We start from the raw sequence: 23,632 nt of genomic DNA on the forward strand, positions 1-23,632 counted from the left end.
AAGCTACACAGATATGAAGACAACAAGGTGGAAGTTCTGGAGTGGCCTACTCAAAGCCCAGACCTAAGTGCATTGACTAAATACTGATTTAAAGCAGGTGAATATTTATGAAATCACTTATCTTACATTACATATTCTTTAATTATTTTGTAGAAATTAGTTTTCACTTTGAAATAATATATATGTGTGTGTGTGTGGGGGGGTGTGTGTGGGTGTGTGTGGCAAAAAAGCCAAATTGTGTGGATCGTGATTGATTTGCAAAAGCAATAAAAGGAGTAAAACATCCTGGTGGTTAAGCTAAAGAAAGTGATGGCATTGCATATACATGTTCCTTTTTGTTGTGACTCTGATTAACACAGGAGTCTTTACTACTGATCCTCAATTATTTACGAGCCATTTTATTAGGCTACTGTAATCCCAAATGTTTAGGCACACATTTGCATGACTTATTGCAGGAAAATCTGGAAAGCATCAGTTCCCATAAGCAGGTTGGTGCAGAATAAGATCTTCTTCATTTCTTGGCTCATTAATGGAAACAGCTGCCAGTCTTTTTTTTTTAGGCCAGCGCAACTATAGCATAAGTTTAGGTCACATTATTATTACACCGACTGTAATACGTTCAAGTATGTTGGTAGAATTTAGCAGAGAATTGAGAGAAAGCCCTGGGGGATAAACGGACTATTCAAATAACCAAAGCATACAGTCATTCATGGAAAAGTTAAGCCGGCAGCCTCTCCAAATATAAAACCCTAATGCACACACATTTGAAAATCACAGAGTACAGCCCCCTGTAAATGCAAACACAATATTTCTGCAGGAAGATTAAAAAAAATTGTGTGCTGCTATTATTTAAGTGTTATGATCTAAAGTAAATCAAGCATGAAAAGGACAACATAAAGATAAAATCCCTCGTTCTGCACAACTTCTTTTCCATCCCACCAAAGACAGCTCAGTGTGTGCAAGGCAGCTACATGCTGCTTCCTTTCCTGAGGGTTGAGCAGCGATCAACTGTCCCGGTCACATTCACTCAAACCACTCACTAGAACCACGATGCCTACTCACAGACATGACAAACCCTCTGAACGACAGTCGTTTCCACCAGCGCCGTAAAAACAGAAACTGGATTACATTCAAAGCAATCATTTAATAATAGACCTTCAACAGGAAGACGTTTTAATCCTGTTATCTGTTATCTAGTGCTGACATTCTGATTACAGTCGACTATTAAGCCAATCAGGTAAAAACCTGCTTTTAAAATGCAGAGTTGAGCCGAATCATTGCCGTCATGATTACAGTTATGCTTCTATTGTGTGTCCGCAATACAAAGCTGTTAAAGTTAATGAGAGGGGCATTTGATGCAAAATATTAAAATTTCTATCCACGTTTAATGGAAGATTATTTTATTTTTATTTGCATTTTGTTAAAGTTTTAGTTTGCGTCAACTTTAATGTATGTAACTCAGTTTAAAAGAAAACTGAGTTACATACTCAGTTTTTTAAGAACCATAAAGATTTAGATTTAAAGCGAGCTCAACAGTCCATATCATGCATTGCGGACAGCATATTCAAGTGAATACATTAAAGTGCATAACACCAATGCAGGAATGATTGCAGATCTTTTTCTCTCTACAAATGTTCTGAAAGCTTGGAAACAATTCACACTGAAAATCCTTACTTCACCATCTAAACTGTGAACATTTTACTTTTTCTCTTAAATTCCTATTCACATAGAGACAGGAGATATTACACAGCCCCTTTTCCTAACCTACACACTGATTTCACTGTGAATTAAGAACAAAAAAGCCAGGTAGGGTTACCTGTAGACCATGCCAGTCTGACTCCTCACGGTGTCGTGCAAAGACAGCGAATGGAAGTTGAGGAACTCCTCCAGCTGTTTGAGCTGCCCCGCATTGTTGGCTTTGTTTGTGGCCCACAGCATCACAGGGGCATAAGACTGTGACCCCGGCCCCATGGACACCTGCTTGATCAGTCTCCCCTGACCCAGGCCCTGGGTCGGGACCCCGACTCCGCCAGGACCCCTGGAATTCTTCTGCTTCGGGTTGGGGATCTCCGGGCACGTTGCTTTGTACAGGTACATCTTCAAGCTGTCTTTGCCACTTTATCTTCTCTTTCAGTCTCTCTTTTCTCCTGTTAGTGTGCCCCACAAACATCTAAGCTCCCAGTAATCCAGGTAGGCCCCTCGCCCACTCAGCGCCACGCAGAGCTGAGGAGGGGGGAGTACGTCGGCTTTTGATGAAAACCTAACAGCAGAAGATTTATCTCCAAACAAAACACAAAATGATTTTGTGTTTCTTTCAACTCTCTAATTTAAAAAAAAAGAGGAAAAAAAGAAGCAGCTTAAAATACTCCAAGGAAAAAAAAAACAAAACAAAAATGCAACAAAATAAATGGAGTCCGATCAACGTGCAGGCAGCCACATGTCCACTCAGTGAAAACTGTTTTTTTTTCCCCTTACATGTACATCTCGATGCGCTGGGCCACATATGTTGTCTGCATACAAACCCCACATGTAGACACAGAGTGGCAACATGCACTCACAGATAACCCCGACTCTCCCCCCCCTCTTATCGCTCTGACACACACAAAACATGCACTCATGCTGTCACTTTGCCCCTTGCTCAGCCAGACTACAATATAAGCTCAGTTTGGTTTTGCTCCCTATTAAACGGCCTGGGAATCTGGGACGTTATTTTTCTCCCTCCCTCCCCATCCCCCCATCCCTCTCTCTCTCTCTCGTTCTCTCTCTCCATTGGTTTCTTTTTACTCTCACATTCCTTTTAGCCCTTTTTTTCCCCCTCAACTCCCTTTTATCCGTTCTCCCTTTCTCATTTTCCTCATCATCCTTCCTTTGTCTCCCAGTATTCCCTACGTCACGAGCTCTTTCCCAACTCCTGGTTTCCTTTCTTCTCTCCATCTCGCTCTTAACATTTGTCTTGTACGTTTTGTATGGGGGGGGGGTTGTGCCCCATATATTAGCTTTTTTCAAACGTTTTAATGTTACAAAGCTACTATAAAAAGTTTTTCTAAAACATATATTCATTTGTTTTCGTTCTTATCTTGTATTTCATTTCCTACCATTCCATCTCCTTATCTGTCCACCTCTTAAATTGTACTGGAGTTTTGTCCACAATAATTAAAAAAAACAACAACAACTCTCAAACACGCTGTCGTACATAGCCAGCAGCATGTTATGCACAGTTTCACCCTGTTGGAGGACATGTTTTTAACAAGGTGAACCACCATAATAAAGAGGGGAAGCTGCTTTTTTCTCTTTGCTTACACACACACACACACACACACACACACACTTTTGGTCCTCTCATGAGAACGTTCAGTGACATCATGTCTGGTCCTCCAGTGGATTGTAGGAATGAAGAAAAATGCCGTTCTCCCATATGAGGAAATCTGTGTTCAGATACACTCTGTCACTCTTTTTGCAGATCTGCACATGCAGGCAGATGATGGATGTTTTCACTCATGCACTGCTTCAGGATAAATCCACATTTACTCTTTGGTTTCTTAGGTCACTGGTTTTTTTCTGTAGGTTTTCATAAAGGTGTGGCATTATGCACTTTCCATGCACACGGTGCCATTTTACAGCAGAATCAAATGCTGAACATCAAACACAACTTAAACGAAATTTCACTTCACAATTTTACTCCTTGAAAATGGGCCTGTGTCTCTTTAAGAAGCCTCCATTCTTCCCGACATTCACATCATCACAGCAATGCTCCTCCGTTATGCCGTTTACAATCATTCGTAGGAGCATTGGACAGAGAAGTAGTCCGTATCATAAGCTCAGCAGACACACATGTTCCGCCAGGTGTTTGCTAATTGCTGCTGCCGCTAGTCTGGAGGAGCTGTATGCCGTAGGAGACTGCAGCTCCAAAGAAGAGCTTTGTAGAAAAGGTGAGAGGAAGCACTTGGCCACCCTGAATGGCTGTAACAGGAGATTAAATGATTTCTCAAATGTCCATGAAAGAATCAAAACGCATTAGGAATGTCTTTGATGAGGAAGTAACATTACAACATGAAATAAAGAATGTAAAGATCAGAAATGCTGACTAAGCATTGTATCCATTCTTAAAAATCATCATTTAAAACCTGCAAAAAAGTTTACTTTTACTACCACAATACAAGATTCCAGTGTTGTCTGTTGTCTGTCCATCCATCTTTAAACTCGTATTATTGTTGTCGTCTGTAACAAATTCATAAACAGTGTTTGAAAAGCGTCGTATCATGAGATGAAAAATGTGAAGGCATTCTCACTGGGCCCCAAAATGTTTCACATTTCAGGTCTTTGACCTTCTTAGCAAACAAAAGTGGTTTGCACTTATTCAGTCATGACCCCCATTATGCCTCAGAGCCTCCATTTTTATTTTTTTATTTATTTATTTTTTTTATGCAGCATAGATATTTATAAACTAAAAAAGGTTTTCAGCATTGCCAAGGTGAAAGCGAGTGCATGCACATCTGAGCACACAGAATTAGGCAGAGGTCGGTGGAGGCAGGAGAGGGGTGGAGGGGCAGCTGCGTTTGTTGTCCAGCAGGGTCGATGGAAAAACTGATCCAGCCAGGCGTCAGGAATGTCAGCTGAGTTTATGCAGTGCCTAAGTGTGTTTAGCATGTATTTATAGACATGGGATCCATACAGATGGAGGCTTTGCATGGTCACGTGTTCAATAGTAAAAACTAAAAGTCTGTATTATCAAAACAGAAATTGATTTTGCTTGATCTTGATGTTTTGTTGCTCTTTCTCTGGGATTTTTTTTTTTTGCCTCACTTCTGTTGTAACTCCTGGCGTTTGCCTTCGAGCTGCTCATCATGTGTATAGGTGAGCTGCTGACAAGAACACCAAAAAAGGCAGAGCAGAGAGGCAGAAGGGGAGGCCAGGAAGAGGACCATCCAGACACAAACTGAACTCCACTTCACAGCTTTAGACAGCCAGGGTTCTGTGTCATTTGTCTCCGTCTTCGCTTATTGTTCCACACATTTCCTCTCTAAGCTTCTACAATCAGCTTTGTGCTCCTTGAGACTAATTAGCTGTCGTTTTCTATCTTTTATTTCTCCCCTTTCCTCCTCCTCGTGCTCGCTCCCCCAAGTGAATCGCTGTTATAATCATTGTGCTCCATGACAATTATCCAGTGTCCACAGTGGGACAGAAATAGAACGAGCAGCACAGAAAATTGTTCCTCTTGATTTTCTTTTAGCGAAAAAGATTAAACATAGGATGCTTTACAAGAGGTTGTTGAATACTGCGGGAAATAAAAATGTGTTTTTACATCGTTTGCTGGAACACCTAAGCTTTTCTCCTCACCATTTGACTGAGTGGCTGCGATAATAATGGCAGCGATCAGTCTCCTGCCCTGAGGGACTGTCCTGCTCCTGTTTAACACCAGTGTGTTGGCCTACATCATCCATTAAATCCCATTGTTTATTGAAAGTCAAAACCTTAATGAAGACCAGTGAGAGTAGAGTAAATGTTGCATTATCAAATTAAAAACTCTTTGGGAAACAAACATTAAGTGCAGCTTGAGAATGACATTGTTTTAGGAGCTGTTCAGAAATCTCACCTTAATAATTTATTGTTTTGTTGAACAAAACCCACATTAATGTAGTCACAAATCTCAGCTGCATTTAAAAGTCCAAAAGCGTAGCCGCCGCACGAGAGAAACGTGCCAATCTTGGCACCAGCTCCACGCTTCATCCAACAGGTTCTACAGGAACACGTGCTGCTGTTCGCTGTGCAGCAGAGTCATGTTTCCACAGCATTGTCACACCTGCTGCCAATGGTATTAGGAAACCTAATTCCACTGCCTTGTCAAAGTAGACGAGCGATATTGTTGGCTCCAGTGACGAACTCGCCAACTTGAAACTGGACCAAAGCCAGATGGTACAGCTAACAGCAGCCTTTTTTTTTTAACTACTTAGAACATATATGACAAGAAAATAAAAATAAACACCAGAATGCAGTTGTGGTTAGAAGTTTATGTACGCTCACAGGCATGTGCCATTCTTTCTTTAGAAAATACAAGACACAGTCTGCAATTTGTAAAACGAGAATGTGGGTAACAGTGTTGGATTTATCAGAGCTTTCCTGTGCCTCACAGGGTAAGAATAAACATATTTGGTTAAATATTCCTTAGCAGTTTACAGAGAAACCACGTGCTTTCAGAAAGATTCATTCATTCCTATAACAGTTGTGATGTGTGTTTGGGATCATTATGCTGTTGTAGCACACAAACCAACCCTGCTCTCCTCAGAGGAAATAAAAATTGTTAAGACGATCTGGGCCAGATAGTTTCAGCTCATAGTGCTACGGGCTTGGGCTTCTTTAGAAAGCTATAAATTGCAAAGCTTTTAAAATATTGTTTAAAAAAAGAAAGCTACAAAGGGGTTCCTTTCACATTGAAGGGAGTTTCCTGGCTCGACTGAAATTTGCGGCTGCTATCGAGCAACCAAAGAATCAACATAATGCTTTCAAAGCAACACTGTAAAAACGTTTTCGGTGGTTGCATCATGCTGACGGTCTGTTTTGATGCCAGAGGTACTGGTGTCTTTCACAGAGTGGATGGAAAAATAAAAAATGAGGGAGTACAATCTTTACCTCTCAAATCAGCAGCAAGACAGTTGAAACTTGGGCTCATCAGGTCAACGATTTAAAACAACTCCTCAAAATTGGTTTTGGAATGGATAAACCAATTAGGTTTCTGAAACAGTCCCTGCTCTTGCTTTGCTGAAGGTGTGTGAACTACCCACAAAAACGGATCTAAATCAGTAGATTTCCATCCCACTGGAATGAACATGTTCAGTTGTTTGAAAATGCTGAAGCCAGCCAAAGCAGACAGCATAAATCTCTCTAGCTCTTGGTTCCAACTCTGAATGTTGATTTATACTTTGAAAAACCTTGCTGAGATATGACATTTTTCAACTATAGGTAAGGGATATCTTACTGATAAGCACTACACAGAACCTCAGAAAAATAAATGACACTTCAATCAATAATCTACCAAAACTCAAAAACCCATACAACAACTGATAATTTCCCACACCGTTAATTAAATCTGTTATAGCAGATTATGTTGATCATACTTCCTAATGGTCAACAATATGAGTAAGGGATAGTTCATAAATATTCCACCTTTGTCAAAAGCAATTAGGTTTTCCACTAAATTAGAATGGGGAGAGAGGAGGATGGGTGACAGAGGGAAACAGATATTTGTGGGGGAGTTACACAATCCCAGGGATTCTCTGGTTATACTCTGCCACAGTTTCTATGCAGAGTCAATGGAGTGCCAAAAATTGTAGAAGTTGCTCTGATTTAAATGACAGAGAAAATCCAGCCCATTTGGCATCCATGTCAGGGTCTCAGAGAGCAGAGCTGGCAGGCATTTTTTTGCAAGTGGGTGCGAACGTGTGCATGTGTGTGTCTGACTGGCAAGAACAGAGGACGTGGGAAGATTTAGCTCAGAATTTTCCAGGTCCTGACCTGCTATCAGATGTTTTACTAAGAGGGCAGAATCTTTACCAAAATAATGGCATTCAGACTAAATAAAATTATCAGAACTGAAGGGAGGTTTGTGTGTGTAATAATGGGGTACAGACAGGAATGCAAGAGGTCTTGTCGATCTAGCTGTGGCTCACAGTGTGAAGTCCTTTTTTATTGGTGGTCCATTAAGCTCATCACTTCTAAAGCATAGCTACTAAAGATAATCGCCCCATCTTCACACTCCTCCTCCACCTGTCAGGAGGAGCTCTTAACATATGAGCCTTTTATGAGCCTGTAAATAAAGATTATGAGAAGTGTGTAGCCACAAAACATGTCAGCAGGACTCTTAGATAACATCTGAAAGCCTTGACTAAAGACGGAGTGCTTAGTTTTATTTGGTGTTTGCGTTGATATTAATGACTTGGAATTTTCTTTCAAATTTAGTAAATAATTATTTTATTTAAAATGAACTGTTGGATCTACTTTCATTCTTAGATGCAAGAGGAGTCAGTTCAGGGGTACGAATGCCTAACTTTTGAGATTTTCCATGAACGACTGACTGCAAATACATCAGACAGACCTAGAAATGCCTATAGGACACTTCGGAATGCATCAAGCAATTGGTTGAGAATACCATTTTTTAAGCACTGAAGTAATGTTGGAAAATATTTACAGTTCATTAGAAAATTCAAGCCTTTACAAGCTCTTGATTCTTCCCATAAGGACTCACTGTGTATTGAGGCTTTGGGGCCACTTTAAAAGAGAAATATTGACATTATATGCATCTGTAGTTTCTAGCAACATAAAATGAGAGTGTTTTTCTCCAGTAACAGAACTGATGATTCTGTGACCCTTAGTAAATATTTTTACACATATGAGACACAATATTTGTCTTTTTTTTTCATGGAACGGAAAGCTCTCATTCCTTTTGTGAAAAATTTAATCAAAGCCCAAACCAAGGGAGAGGAGTAAACAAAGTGGAAAAGGAAAGAGAAGAGGGAACAGGCGACGTGACAAATGGATGACTTTTGGGCTCTAGGCTTGAATAATTGGACAAAAACAAATGAAGCATTTAAATCAGCAAAAAAAAAAAAAAAAATTAAATGAGACAAAACCAGAGGGTCAGACAAGGAGAACGCAGGACTAAAACCATTTGCATAAGTAAAAATTATTAGACCAGATAACATGAGGAAAAACTATTACCAACGTGAGATTCAACAGTGAGCAATTCATCTGCGCTCGGTCAGTCACACCCACAAGAATCAAAACAGTCGCTTCAGCCTCAACATGTTTTGTCACCATGGCGGTCCAAGATGTCAACACAGCCAAATCCAGCAAGACAGATGCAGGCTAATAACATTATAGCCAGATCAGGTGACACCAGTGTAATCTGGAGGTCACTATGTCCGGCTTGACTTGTACAACACCCAAATGGATGGTTGGACAGACGGGTAGGGAAGCACATGTCATCGGATAACACTGTTGGTCCAGCCCAAACATTGCTAGTTGCACACAAAACCGTACTGATAACAGCATTCTGTCTGAAGAGGGAAAACACACCTGACACACCTCGCTGAGGCTACGGTGTCTCTTCACACTCTCAAGCTTTAACTGACCTGTAAGGCATGCCAGTCTTATTTGCAACGGTTTCCTCTTTGCCCAGTCCGAACATTCGAAGGTACCAACTGGTCTCCAACTCTCTGATCAGCGCTGCTTTATGCCTCTGCTGCGCCACCTTCTTTCCGGAGAAGGAATTGCGCTTAGCGTCTTGGGAGTTGCTTCGGTGGACTTTGGAACCACTGAGAGAGGCCACCGATTGTCTTCGGTGTATATTTGGGGGCTGGTGTCCACCACCAGGCCCCCCAACACCCCCTCCGCTGCTCCGCGCTGCTAGCATGGCCCGGGAGGTTTAGCCCTTCCCTTCTTGGGGAAGGTTCAGGTGAACCAGAAAAAACTCTTGATTTGTACTGGTTTTAACCTTCTTTGTCTTCTGTTGGTTAAGGATGGTGTTCTCTGTTTGTCTGCCAGTTTTCAGACTGCCCTATGGTTGATTAGTCAGCCATCTTCTTCACCCTCTCCTGTCTTTAAGGTTTGTTAGATCTCAGTTCTACTCAGTGCCTTTTGACTGTCTGTCTTTTTGTCTGTGCAGTGTTCTCTCTGTGCTCTTATAGCCTCATCCAGCCTGAAACTAGATCCTGGTTTCCTTGTCTCGTCACAGCCTGCTCTGACCTAAAAGGAAGCAGCCAAACATGCCAGGGTGTCAACAATGCATGCACTTACTCACTCACACAGACTGCATACATGATACCTGTGCACAAAGGCACGTCCCAAAATAACAGAAATTGAAGAAAAAATATTATTAATGCAATTAAAGTGAATGAACACAGATGGAATAAATAAATAAGTGACCACAAGGAATAAATAAAGTCATCTCTATTTAAATATGTCTTTAATGCTGCCAGAGCATATGCATAGATACTTACTATAATTAAGACACAACTGTTACAGAGGTACACACATATGTGTCATCAGCATCTGTAATGGCTCTATATTTATGCTTCTCCTGGACCACCTCAGAGTCTTAACACCATTCTTTGTGTAATAAGACACACGGCTAGTGGGGGAGAAACTCTAATTTACATCTTTGTCAAGCAGAGCAATGTAAAAGTCTAGACACTTTTCTTAAACTATGAACAGACACAGTAATCTGATATTTCTACTTCTAGTTCATTTCTTTCTCAAAAATCTAGTAATTATTTTTACTCCCCTTCATTAGTATGAGAGGGACAGTTGCAGCAAGAAGGTCCTGGATTAGATTTCTGTTTCTGTGCTGAAGGGCCCCTCGGATGTTTGTCCTGTGGTTCCTGGTAGGCAGGTCTATGGCTCCCCACACCCACTACTGAACCTTGTTACAGAACAGCCTTTATACACAAGCATGCTAAGGCTCACCGAGGTGTTTTTCAAATTATGCACTTAACATTGGGTTGTGGTTGCTACTAAGTAGGCCTACTAACTTGTTCCATGTACTTTTCAGTACATGGAAGTGATGTTATTATATATACATATGTTGTTTGTTGTTATGGTTTCTCAGTTCTGTTTATTTACCTCTTTCTGTAGGTGCAGGAGCAGATTTCTAGAGTGCTTCTAGCACTAGAAGCACCCTTGTTATTCTAGCTAGTCCTTATTTCTGTCCTCTGCTCTTATCTACTTGAATGGTTGCCTCCTGATGAGATTAATCATAATAGGTAGGTATTGCAGACTTTTTCCTTCCCTCTGATGCTGACAAATTCGGCAGAACTTTGAAGTAAACTAAAAGGTAAGAACAATCAAATTATTGTACCACTTTCAAGGTTTTAAGTAGTAAAATATTCCATTTTACCAGTGACAGGGTGGGTTGAAGGAGAAGACTGTGCAGACAACAGAAACAGCATTTAAACTGCAAAGTGTGGATGAGCTACAAACATGTGACTAGCTATTGCATGAAATTCTGCATCCACTGCTATTTTGGACTGGTAGTAAATCTGCTAACAGACATGGACATGTGAACGCACTCATGCATTAAACAGCTCCTTGTGGTCAAGCTCTGTGGACTGAGAATCCCCTAGAAATCTAACCAGATACTTAGAGATTTGACTCTTCTGAGGTCAAGTGAATAGATCAGTGACGGAGGACCAGCATTAAATTATTTAGCCCAGTAATGAGATCCAAACAGACTGGACAAACTGGACAGTCTGTCCACCAGAGTGGACTGGGGAAAAGGTTGGGGTCAGTGTTGGATATCAAAGTGGCTTCCAGATACTTTGATTGAAAACCTGTCAGAATTTTGTGTTTAGCTTTATGGTGGCGAAGTTCATAAATGTAATCTTTAAGAGCTTTCTCTTGTCTTTCCCATTCTGATGAGTGTCCAAGAGAAAGTATCACATGATACTTTTTATCATTGAGAAGCAGGCGGACATTGGTTACAATTTAATACTAGGTGGACACTACAATCAATTAAAATTAATAATAAAGTAAAGCAATTTATCGCTGAGGTTACCACTGCAATTTTGTTATGCTCTATTAACTTAATGTCATAAAAATTTTACATGCTTATCTTTTTATTCATCTTCATCAGGGGTGCTGATAATATTTTACGACGCAGAATGAGTACTAAATTGTGTAATAAATTGTGTTTGCGTCTTCGCCACCGAATGAGGTAAAAATAGATCACTGAGGTCTTTCTGATCTACATTTCGATTTGTTAGTGTGGGCGTTTTGAGTAAAATGACAGTTGACACATTTTCTCTGGAGTCACACGGCCTTACGCAAAGCACATCAGCTGGAAGATCTGCTGCTTTCCAAGGTCCCTGGTTCAGAGGATTCCTAACACAAAGTTTATCTGATCTGACCTCTCTGTTACTTCTTCATCACTTAGTGGGAAATCCTACCGTAAACAAAATCCGTCATCTACGGCCTTTATCCTGAAGCTCCACTGAGACGCAAACTGATACAGTCTACTTTCCAAACAAACACGCTGTGTGCTCTGACACAGAGACTCGGGGTAAATTCATTATGTTTATAGAGCAAAAATAATTCTGTTCAGTCAGTCTAAAGTGCTTCATCTGCTTTTAAGGAGCCAAGTTATTGTTAGACAATTAGAAATCCCCAAAGCTGAGGAGTGATGCACTTTGGTTTTCATTGAAAATTCCAGCATCTTTCATGTGATGGGACAGTTCTGAGAACAAAGTCAAAGTCAATTTAAATGCTTTCCTTTTTTACTCACAGGAAGATGTTACTAAAATTACAAAACCCCATAAATAAACTGTCTAATAGCTGATTAGTGCTAGTATGAATCAGTGCAACATCCAATGTGTCTCTTAAGCTTCAACAAACAAGTTTGCCATAAATCCATCCTACCCTACCAGCACAACTGTTCATACAATCACAAACTTTAATCTATTTTGTTACAGTTTTACATGACTGGCAAATGCATAGAGGTTGGTAGCAGTTTTTAAAACAAATAATAATGCAAATCTAAAAAGTGTGATGCATCTTTGGATTGTTGCTGTTTCAATAAAATCCAGTGTGATCAGTTAAGAAGTAACCTACCTGAAAGTTAGCATGCAAAGCTCATAGCTACATACCAGCTATACGTACAATGAAAGTTTAACAAAGTGTTGAGTATAAATAAAGGTTGCACTTTTTTGAAAACACTTTTTGTTGGCCAATAACACCCGTCAATAGAACGGATTGAAAAACTTACAATATATTTGCAAGGCATTGCGAATCAAATTCAAGACAGGATTTAGGAAAGACATGAGAGTTGTTAGACATACTGAGAAGGTTTTGAAATTAAATACATACATAGATGCATGTGTGAAAACCCACCCAGGCTACAAACTATATGAAACAAACTGGAACAGCTGCTCTCCCAGTTTTAGATTAAGCTAAGCAAACCTGAGCCTTTGGATGTCCCAATGGTCTCATTTTCACTTACAACTAATTAGAACAATTTAGTTTTGCACTGCAGTTACATATTACTTCAATAAGGTGAGATTATATCTATACAAAGTTTAAGAAAATCAACCCTGCTAACGGGTTCGGCTTAGGCCTGGCATGTTTTGCGTGAAGGCAGTGTGGACATGTAAAATTTTTATAGATAAACATTAAGCAAGCAAAATGCTGCACTCTTCCTCTTGTGCCTGTTCTCTGTCTCGCTCAGAGAACAGATACATCATTCATTTTTCTAACACTGAACATGACTTTTAACAATCAAATTTTTTCAGTGCAGTTTTGATTATCTTCTTATGGAAACTTTACAATAATTTACTCTGAAACACGCGTTAGGTTCAACTGTTATGATCAACTCAAAGATTACATCCACTCGAGATGTTCCAAAATGTTGAGACCCACACATTTTAAAGGCTAATACAAGTTTGTAATTTTGTAAATCCACCAGAAAAACAGACATTGTTTTGTTGCTTTCCATCCATGCATTTAGCACTACCACCAAACTGAACACTAAAAATCTACACAAACATAATATCTGGATGGTCAGCTGGTAGTGATCTTGGGCTTCTTGACCTTCTGGACAACAGGTTTATCAAAACAAACCTGTTTGTAGTTTTAAGAAAAAGTATTCAGACTTGAGACACCATTAAAATAAATCTGTTAACTCAAAGTAACTTATGTAAACACTAGCTCACTCAGACAAATACAAAAGCAAAAAGAATGTATACACATGCACCATGTGCACATTTTGTCTCAATTTAGCTCAAGTGTTCCTGTACGGAAGAGTCAGCTGCCATTAAATTATAAACACATACCTTCACCCCTCTGTCACCGGGAGAATTTATTATTGTCCACACAGACAGATTTGACTGGATACAGCTTTACGGCATCACGGATCGCTGCAAAGTCTCGTGTTTCCTGATGTTTCTCATGTTCCTGAGAGAAAACACACACAGGTCAACACTCAACAAAACTTGTTGAGAAAACTAAGCACTTTGTTATCCATCATTTCAATTCCTAAGCAATCATCATTTCCAAACATCAGTAGTGGCAAAGGTTTGGTTTAATACTTGTAGCCATAATAAAAGATTCTCTTTACATACGTTAAAGTTTTCCACCACTGTAAAAATACATTCTCACCAAAAACGTCTGCTTTGTAGTTCAGTTTCCTCTGACTCCCTCTGCTGGACTAGAAATTTTGCTACACATTTTATCAAAAAGATTTTTGATGTGCACACATGCACCATGTACACATTTTATCTCAGATTAGCTCAAGTGTTCCTGTACGGAAGGTTTTTGATGCATTTAAACAAAAGCTATTTTTCCATGCATATGTCCATAATCCATGTCTGGCCCAGGCCTCCATGGGGCACAAAGTGAAATTTGGTTTTGGGGCCCTGTATTTATACTAATAATGTAGTTTTCTACGATCAACAGTCAGATGATTAGATCAGTGTTTTTCAACCTTTTTTGAGCCAAGGTACACTGTTTTAATTGAAAAAATCACAAGGCACACCACCAACCAAAAATGTAAACAGATACTCTGTAGCCGTCTATATTACATATATAGTCATTCTTATCAAAGTGTCTTGAATAGGAATCAAATAAACACAAAAATGTATTTTTATCACATTTTACATTTCTTATTTCAAATTGCACATAACATGTCCACTTCAAAAATACACCTGAACAGGGCCACAACACTGTGGTCTTAAATTTAAAGAAGTTGTAGAAAACTTCAGTGTTTTACAAACTAATCCACGAGCATTCTTTTAGCCAGAATACAGAAAATGATTCTTCTTCTGAAAGAAGCAATAATATCTGGAAAGATTTCACTGTTGCAATATGAAGATTTGCATGTACAAAATGTCAATATCTGTATATTTTACCCATCTAGTGTGAAACCTGTGCATGTTTGGATGAAAACAGCTGATTTCCTGGCAGAAATTGAAGAAAGACAAAGCTCTTCCTCAACAGCTCTCAGTCTCTTTCTGGTTTTAGTTTTATAGTAGCCAGGCTTGATAAGCTCACTTCACACTGACATGTTGTGGGAAATGGACCCATGTTCTTTCCAACTACTGCTGAGCTTCACTGTCTTTTCCATCACTGTCGTCACAGTCTCGCTAGATACGATGTTCTCACCGCTACCTGTAACATTCATGCATCACTAATTCTTTTGTTTTAATGTAAAATGTTCTGTACCTACTGCCATCTAGTGGTAAGAAAATTACATGATTACGCCGCTAGCCACTACTAACCATGGTTTCGTTCACACCGAGCTTAAGTGCAGCGGCTTTATTTCCCTCCTGTAGTGCCAGATCGATACTCCTCAACTTAAAAGCTTCATCATATGAGTTTGAAAACATTTCTCCGTCGTGCCTGCTGCTAGCATGTGGTTGTTCTAAATGAAAATTAGCGCGTTCTTCTTTGATCTACAATTTTGACTTCTAATGATTCACTTCCTGCTAGAGAGCCCCCTGGTGGTTGAAGAAAAATACACAGAAAAGCCGCACCAGGCTACAATCCGCATGGTTCAAAGTTTAGGAAAAAAGTAGCAGCTTATAGTCCGGAAAATACGGTACCATAGGTGAAATTGAATAATTTCCACGGCACACCTGACCATCACTCACGGCACACTAGTGTGCCGCGGAACAGTGGTTGAAAACACTGGATTAGATCATTCAAACACCTGCTATGAATGAACTCATTGCATCTCTAACAGTGCTGTAAACATTATATCTTATATGTGTCATAAATTTATCTGCGTCGATTTCCTGATTTTGAGAAATCGGTAATTGGCGACAAGCCAGAAAATAACTAAAAATTCAATTTATAGTAGTCTTTGTCGTCTGAGAATGTGGACGACTTGTGGGCTGATTGTGGGCCTTCAAATAATTTTAACAGCTCCTGGATTAGTTTCACATAACTTAAGTTGACGTAAAAATGTTTGTTTCAGCCACATAAATTGTCATTCTCAGCAGCAAACAACACATCACCAGCTACAGCTTAGAGCAGCTCATTGGCATACATGCAATACATACAAAATGTTTTTACATCAGGCTACATGGCTACTGCCATGTAGTCATTTTTGCAAAACATTTTTGCTAAACAATGTCAAACATTGAGAAGTTTTAATTATTGTTATCAAACACACCCTTTTGAAACCAAAATACCTCAGAAATATATATGGCCAATGAGAATCAACTCATTTAAAGTTAAAAGTCAGTTTCACACAAATACAAAGATGCTAGTATCAATGTTTGGCTGTTGAACTGGACCGCTCAAGGTCTCTATATCAAGCTAATTTTCCATTAGAAGCTCCACAAATCTTTAAACATTACATTACCAAGAGAAATTAAAACATACCTTTATCTCAGTTTTTTTCTATTCTTATTCTTTTTTTTTTGCTATGTATTCCTCTGAAGAATAAGTCCTTTCTTGCGACATTGTTTAGCTAACTTATCTTGCACCGATGTTTTGGAGATTTGGAAGCGTGACAAGCGCGGCCACAACTTGGGGTCCACAAAGACTGGTCATGATGGCATAGTTACTTTGCAGTGGCGATTCTAGTCCTGTTTTAGGGGTGCTTTAGCTCTCACTGTATAACTGTAACTCAGCACCCCATAGGGTTGCCACCCATCCCGTAAAATACGGAGTCGTTCCATATTTGGTCGTTAAATGTGCGTCCCGTATTGAACCGAAACATAACTGTCCGATAGACACGCCTATCATACACACATCAACACGAAGTTCAACAATAATGGCCAAAATAAAGCACAGGAAATATTAAGGTCAGCTAAATTGTCGTGGCGGGAACGTATTCACGTCTATGGTCCCATCTCTTCCTATTCTTCAATAGCTTCCATTTGCCCCATTGACTGAAAATCAGTGTGAAATTGAAAATAATTGTTGAAAATAAAATAAAAAAAAATGATCTAAAATGGAATAAAAATTAGTGTACCTTATCGATCCAGTCCAGTAGAATAATTTCACACTGAATTTGACTCAATAGGTCACATGACCTAGAAGCTATTGAAAGATACTAAATTTTGACTTAAAAAAAGCTAAACAAATATAAAAAATGGTTAAAATGGAATGAGGATGAGTGTGCCTCATCTATACAGTCTAGTAGAACAGGTTTACACAGATTTTTAGTTAATTTGGCAGAAAACATTATTTTAAAATTATTTAAAATATTGAATATGACTTAAAATGTTAATAGTGTGTCTCATGTAATTAGCATAAATTACCACTTTTTAGTGTCAGTTGGCCGCAAGGCATTTATCTACAGTACATTTGTTTGACAGGACAAGAGCGTATGGTTCGGAAATTGGCGGTCCCTAAGTTAGCGTTTCTCAACGGGGGCGGTACCCCCCCACCCCCTCCCTCCCTTTCCGGGGGGAGTTCAGAGGATGGCAGGAGGCGCTGGCAGAAATACTTACAAAAGTGGGTGCTGCGATTCCTTTGGGGTCCTTTGCAAGGTAAACTTTACACCTTATGCACAACAATAGAGCTTTAGAACCAACGTCACTGTGTATGACGTTTACTGTCGCGCAGTCGCTCGGCGCCATCTTTAAAACCCACAGACCAAAACAAATTTTATTCCGGTGTTTGTATTGTGTTACTGACCTCAGTGAAGTCGTTTTCAAGTTCGGTATTGGATAATCGCGCTCCGCGGAGCAAGCAGCGTTTAGCTCAAGGTTGATCCGACTTATGAACGCTAATTTCGACCAGCTGTTCTCTACCGCTCCCTCCTCAAGCGCGCTTGAAGGTTCACTTTTAGAATAAGGTTTCCGACAAAATAACTTAACCGAATAACCAAACATGGCGCTCCCGTGGCTTACTTGCCATCTCTGCGACCAACTACAAGGCGCCAAACTAGGCCTCGACAAACACTGACACGATTTCAATCGGATCCACAAAAGTTTCAGGCCAAAGGCTGGGCGTCCACTCAGATTCCGCGTTTTGGGATTTCAGAAAATATAATTTTTAATCTTAAACGCTCATGTTGGAGCTGCGTTATATTTTTATCCAGAATGCCGCAAGCGCATCATGCTTATTAATAGCAACAATGGCGCCATTAGCCACTGTTGCCAAATTTGAAACTTTCCAGTCCAAACACGTTCCAGTCCAAACCTGTACAATCTGCCCAACTGCAAAGAAACAGTATCTAAACCTCTAATAAAACTCATGTTAATAGCACTATATATTTTATTCATATCCCAAATATATTTTTTAGAATAATTTAGAGAAACAGCAAAATTATATATTTATTTCTTTATAATGTAGGACTGACGATTTTGAGTTTTCAAATTTCAAAAGGTAAATTTTTCTAAGAACTAATAGTTTTAGAAAAATTTAGAGAAATAGATATAGTTGTCAGCCCTAAAAGTATATGAGGGATAAATTTGTTTTTATATTTTCAGACCTTAATACCAAACTGCTTATGGCGAGTGAGAGACTCTTATGGAGAGTGAAGAGTGCCAATCACAATAAATAACTTATGTAATAATTATTTAAGTTACCATTAATTTATTAAAACTCTTCACTGTCCATAGATCTGTGTCTTCTGATCCATCTTTAAATAATATAAGTCTATTCACAAATTGCTTATTTAAAAATGTACAATAAAGTTTTGTAAAACAAAAACAAACATTTTTCTTTATTTTTTATTTTTTTTGCAAATATAAGTCAATAGATCTTAAATGTTCAGCTTGGATTAAATTTAAATGCAAATCATGAACTTCTTGTAGTGAGGGTTAGTCTGTCGGTCCATTGAACAATACAGAATATAAGCAAGCAAAGAGCTTTTTTATTTATTTTATACTATCATAAGTCACAAATAGTGTTAAAATGTATATTTTCTGTGTGTAACTAATGTCACATATTTTCTACATTATATCTTAAAATAATAACTATGGTTGGGTTTAATTCTCTTTCATGCTCAATTTAAGTTTAAGTTTAGTTTAAGACAGTTCAGGACACCCCCTTGTGGATTTAAATAATCCCTTCACTCCTTTCAGAGCCTATTTATGGTTGGTGTGTTTTTCAGAGAAGAAAACATTTAAAACCCATTACATTAGAGCAGTAAACTGTCATGTAACAGAAGCATGTTTTCTGATTGCTGGTTCAATACAAACACAAGTTTCAGACAAAATGGTAAGATTTCTGAATTAAAAGCTCCCGTTCCATCCATTTTCCACAGGTAAATCTGTAAATGTAGCCATCAAAAGCCAAATAACAAACTCACATCCATCTTCTACTCTGTTCTACTATTACTTGTGAACAGGACAGCAGCATACCATACTCAAACTTCTCTGCTTAAGGAAAAGAGTGACCCCAAACCTGAAGGGAGGAATACAGCTGTAAATCACCCCCTCTCTAACATAGTGGAGGCCTTTGAGCAGCCTTTCTGACCCTGAGGGTTGTGTGTTTGGGCCTTCAGCCCATGGTACAGTCCTGCATTGCAAATTGTCCTCAGGAAAGAGGTAGGAGTAAGAATGATTCAAAGATCTTTTCAATGGAAGATTGTGGAAAGTGCATTTGTCAGGACATAGGTTGCCACCAATCATCTTGTGAATTAACATGCATGTTTTTGGATTTTAACAAAAAAGCCGGAATACCCAGAGAGATCATACATTTGCAAAGGAAGAAAACATGTAAACTGAACACAGACATTTCTAACGTCTGTCTTTACTACAAGGCTAACAATAGCTCCACCAACCAGCTCCTCGTGGAAGATGTTGCAGAGAAATTTGTTGACTAATCCTGCAAACCTCTAAAGTCATATAACATCTCTACTTTTAGACATACTTTTGTTTTAACAAGAAGTGGTTCCCTAACTGCTTTATACCCCATTATAGCTTCTTTTTTTGAGAATGTGACAGTCTTAAGCTAAATATAATTAATCTGCTCAAAACAAAATACTCCAGTTTCTAAAATGATTTTAACATAGTTCTACTAGGTTCTGGTTTCAGATTTAAAGAATGAGGGAAAACATATTTATTCCTTTACATGAAAAACACAATTATTACAATTATTATGAATACAATTTATTGCATTATAAGTAACTATCTTGTGCTGATAGCTATGCTAAACTGCAAAAGTTTGTTGAATTAATATAAAGTCAAACTTTTTAGAGAAAATATCTTATCAGATATTAAAATTAAACTAAAACTTTTAAATTTTGTACAGAAACATAATTTAAAGATAAATGGGATGTAAACTTTAAAAAAAGAGCATAATTTAACAATAGAAAGGCAATGAAAACATAGCTTCAGTTTTAAATAAGCTACACGTTAAAAAGAAAATGAACATGTCACATGTCTTTGCATAAGCAAATACCACAGCAATTTTCTTTTTAAAATAGATGAATATACATTCATTGTTGGCTAAAAACCTACACAAATAGAATAGGAAGACCAAATTAATGTGATGTTTTCTTTTCTTTTTTTTCTTTTTTTTTCTGTATTATCTTAGTTTTCAGGCTGATCATCAATAGCAGTGGATGCAAATGATGCGTTGACATCAGTAGCAGCTGTAGCAAGAGATGCTGACGTCCCAGTAGAGGAGCCGTCTTTGGGTTTGGGCCTGGGCTTCATCAGCTCCTCTTTGTTGCGCTCAGGTTTGACGAGAAGGATGTAGCATTTGGGGAGGAAGATGCAGGTGAGCAGGCCAAAGCTGGAGGCAAGAATGGCAAAAATCTGGACAGCAACCATGAACTTTCCTCGCGTGCTGAGGTAAGCCGGGACAAAGGAGATCCAGACAATGAAGAAGACCAGCATGCCAAAGGTCATAGACTTGGCTTCACTAGAAGATAAATTTTAAAAAAAACATACAAACCAACATGAAGTTTAAAAAAACAAAAAACAAAAAAAAACACCCAGAGGCTCAACCTCCTTCAAATGTTTTCTTATATTGTTTTGTAACAATCACAAACTATAATGTACTTTATTGGAATTTTATATAATTAATCCACACGACTCCTATGGAGGTTTTAAACATTTTTACAAATAAAAAACATATAAATGTGACATGCTGAACCAGCCTTTGCTGCAATTACAGCTGTTGGTCTTTTGGCGGATGTTTCCACCAACCTTCCACATTAAATGGCTGACATTTTGTTAATACAAAGAACCTAATGTGACATACCTGAAGTGGTCTTCCAGTTTGCGGGCTGTGAAGGCAAAGATGAAAGCCAGCAGAGCCAGCAGGATGTCATACGCAAAGATGCAACAGATGAAGACCACAGAGCCTTCATCGCACTCCAGAATAATCTTTACATTCTGGGCAGCGGTGTTCTTAACCGGGTGTGGAGGGAGGATGATGAGCCAAACAGTGCACGCTACAGCCTAGATAGCGATCAGAGATCAGTTTTACTTTATTTATTTTTTTATGGTTTTTACACCTGTTGTGATCTCAAGTGGCTAGTTTTCTGCTTTCATTTCACATTTCTCACCTGTATCAATGTTGCTACGGCAGCTATTGCCCTCTGATGCCCGAAGGTAAGAATGTCAACTTCAGGCTTATCCAAAGCAGCAGTATCGTTGATGTTTGAGCTGTTTACTATCACATCAGGACTGCCGCTGTTAGCCGCTGCTTCGGCTGCAGCCTTGGCAGCTTTGGCAGCTGCCTTGGCTTTGGCTCTGGCCTTTTTTAGAGCCCGAGCTCTGAGCATCAGCACAGCTGCCTTACCTGGGGTAAAGAAAATCAGACAAGCTACCAGGGTATCCCAAGATGAGAAGATCATTTTTGATTTCTAATGTTAACTAACCCATTATGCAGGAAAGGCACAGCGCAAAGCCAAGAGCTAATGCTACTTGGCTAGTCATGCAGCTCCAGTTTTGTGGCTCGCCAAGGAAGACGATAGAGCAGAGGAAGGTTACAACAAGCGACAAGAGCAGCAAGAAACTCAGCAGGGCATCATTGGCTTTGACCAGAGGGGTTCCAATGTGCATAACAAGCACCACCTGGAAAAAGCAGAAAGAAAACACCTCATATTTTAGCTGTTTTAATAGTTTTCAGCAGTTACACACATTGGATAAAAAGACAACTTTTCATTTTCCTTCAGTTATTATAACTTTATAACTGTTTTGCTAAATGACAGAATGATGGGAGGGAAAATCTTGGAAAGATTTGATTATTTTCTGCAAATTCAGAACTGCATATATACTAAGATTACTAGAGCAATTTTAGAAAGCCCTGGCGATAATATCATGCCCTTATGAGCTTCTGATAGGTTGATTCATAGCATTTAATTTAACGGGAGGCTAACCTGCAGGTGTATTTTAAGAATAAAGAGCATGGGAAAGTTCAACCATTTTACAGTTCATGAAGGAGATGAGTTCTGTCTTAGAAAGATAAATGTGTTTTGATGCAGATGAGTGCATTTATCCCAAAACAAAAGCAAAAGATATGGTGAAGATCCTGGCTGAAGCTGGTCAGAGAATGTCTTTATCCACAGTAAAATGAAGGAATCAATAAGCAAAAGAAGCATTAAAAAGCTAGATTACATTTTGTAAATTCACAGAGGGACAAAAACCCTAATTTTTGGTGACATGTGCTGTGGTCTGATGAAACTAAAATCTAAGTGTTTGGCTATAATAGCAATTGTTAAATTTTGAGGGAAACAGTAAGCTTAAAAGCCTGAGAATACCATGATACGTTTGGGCACCAAAGGGTATTCTGGTGGACAGTGATTCCTGGCATTCAGCTAAATAAGTTACAAATTGATTTCAGTCTCATAGAGACTTTGTGGACAGAGGGGAAAAGGTGTGTAAAAGGCAGCTTACACACCAGTTCTGCCAGGAGGAATTGGCCAAGATTTTAGCAAACTATTGTCAATAATTAGTGTATAGAAAACCCAAAACAATCTACCAAGTACTAGGAAATGTAGGAAAACTTCAGAATTTGAAGAAAGCATGGAAATATTCCCTAAAATATTATCTCTCTCATTATTATTGTCAGCCAACAATAATCCTAACCTATCTAAAATAGGAAAAGTTTTAGTCTGATTTAGTGTCAGACGATAAGGATAAACAAGTGCTTTTAACCTCTTCATAACAAGCCCTTTCTCTAACAGTGTATGGAAATATGTATTTTTTAACTACAGATATTTTTTGTTGTTGCATGAATCTCACCCCAACAGCTATGGTTACTAAAGCACCAAAGGCAGAGATCACTATCAGGGTGATTCCCAGCGGTTCTCCAAAGGCCAGGAACTCAATGATTTTGGGCACACAAGCATCATGAGCATCATTAGACCAGTCATCTCCAGTACACAGGATGCATTCACGGGCATCTGTCATCGAGGGAGAACAGGACACTTATTAAGTAACAGGTATGAGAGTGGCAGGGGAAATATGCGTAATTACATTGGGCTCATTAGAAAAACCTAATTTGCACAGTCAAATGAAAGTGAAAAACTGCGTTCTATACAGGTGTGTTTCTACTGTTTTTGTCTATGGTAACAAGAACCACAAACAATATTTTACCAAAAAAATTACCGTATTTTCCGCACTATAAGGCGCACCTAAAAACCTTCAATGTCCTCAAAAGTTGACAGTGCGCCTTATATATGGACCAATATTGAGCCACAACAGGTCATGCAACTACGGCAAGCAGCCGCCGACTT

General features: G+C 38.9%; 2 protein-coding genes across 4 annotated transcripts in view; both read right to left on the reverse strand.

Annotated features, from left to right (window-relative positions):
• The window catches only part of kcnab1a (potassium voltage-gated channel subfamily A regulatory beta subunit 1a), a 103,009-nt gene extending 93,378 nt beyond the window's left edge, over window positions 1–9,631 (reverse strand). The window contains exon 1 of one of the 2 annotated variants that reach the window (XM_016662343.1): window positions 9,126–9,631. In XM_016662343.1, the coding sequence (XP_016517829.1) occupies window positions 9,126–9,406 (281 nt within the window). In that variant the 5' untranslated portion in view covers window positions 9,407–9,631. Of the gene's footprint in view, window positions 1–1,816; window positions 2,266–9,125 lie in introns of those variants that run through there. The other variant, XM_016662344.1, reaches the window with a different exon arrangement.
• A 10,778-nt stretch (window positions 9,632–20,409) lies between these two features.
• Window positions 20,410–23,632, reverse strand: part of vmn2r1 (vomeronasal 2, receptor 1) — a 9,077-nt gene continuing 5,854 nt past the window's right edge. For both annotated transcript variants that reach the window (XM_016662338.1, XM_007575124.2), the window contains 5 exons: window positions 23,139–23,299; window positions 21,773–21,968; window positions 21,458–21,693; window positions 21,151–21,350; window positions 20,410–20,808 (listed from right to left, as the gene is read on the reverse strand). In XM_016662338.1, coding sequence (XP_016517824.1) covers window positions 20,475–20,808; window positions 21,151–21,350; window positions 21,458–21,693; window positions 21,773–21,968; window positions 23,139–23,299 — 1,127 coding nt within the window. In that variant the 3' untranslated portion in view covers window positions 20,410–20,474. The remainder of the gene's footprint in view (window positions 20,809–21,150; window positions 21,351–21,457; window positions 21,694–21,772; window positions 21,969–23,138; window positions 23,300–23,632) is intronic.

This window comes from Poecilia formosa, unplaced genomic scaffold, assembly GCF_000485575.1.
Source record: "Poecilia formosa unplaced genomic scaffold, Poecilia_formosa-5.1.2 Scaffold369, whole genome shotgun sequence".
Classification (NCBI taxonomy): domain Eukaryota; kingdom Metazoa; phylum Chordata; class Actinopteri; order Cyprinodontiformes; family Poeciliidae; genus Poecilia; species Poecilia formosa.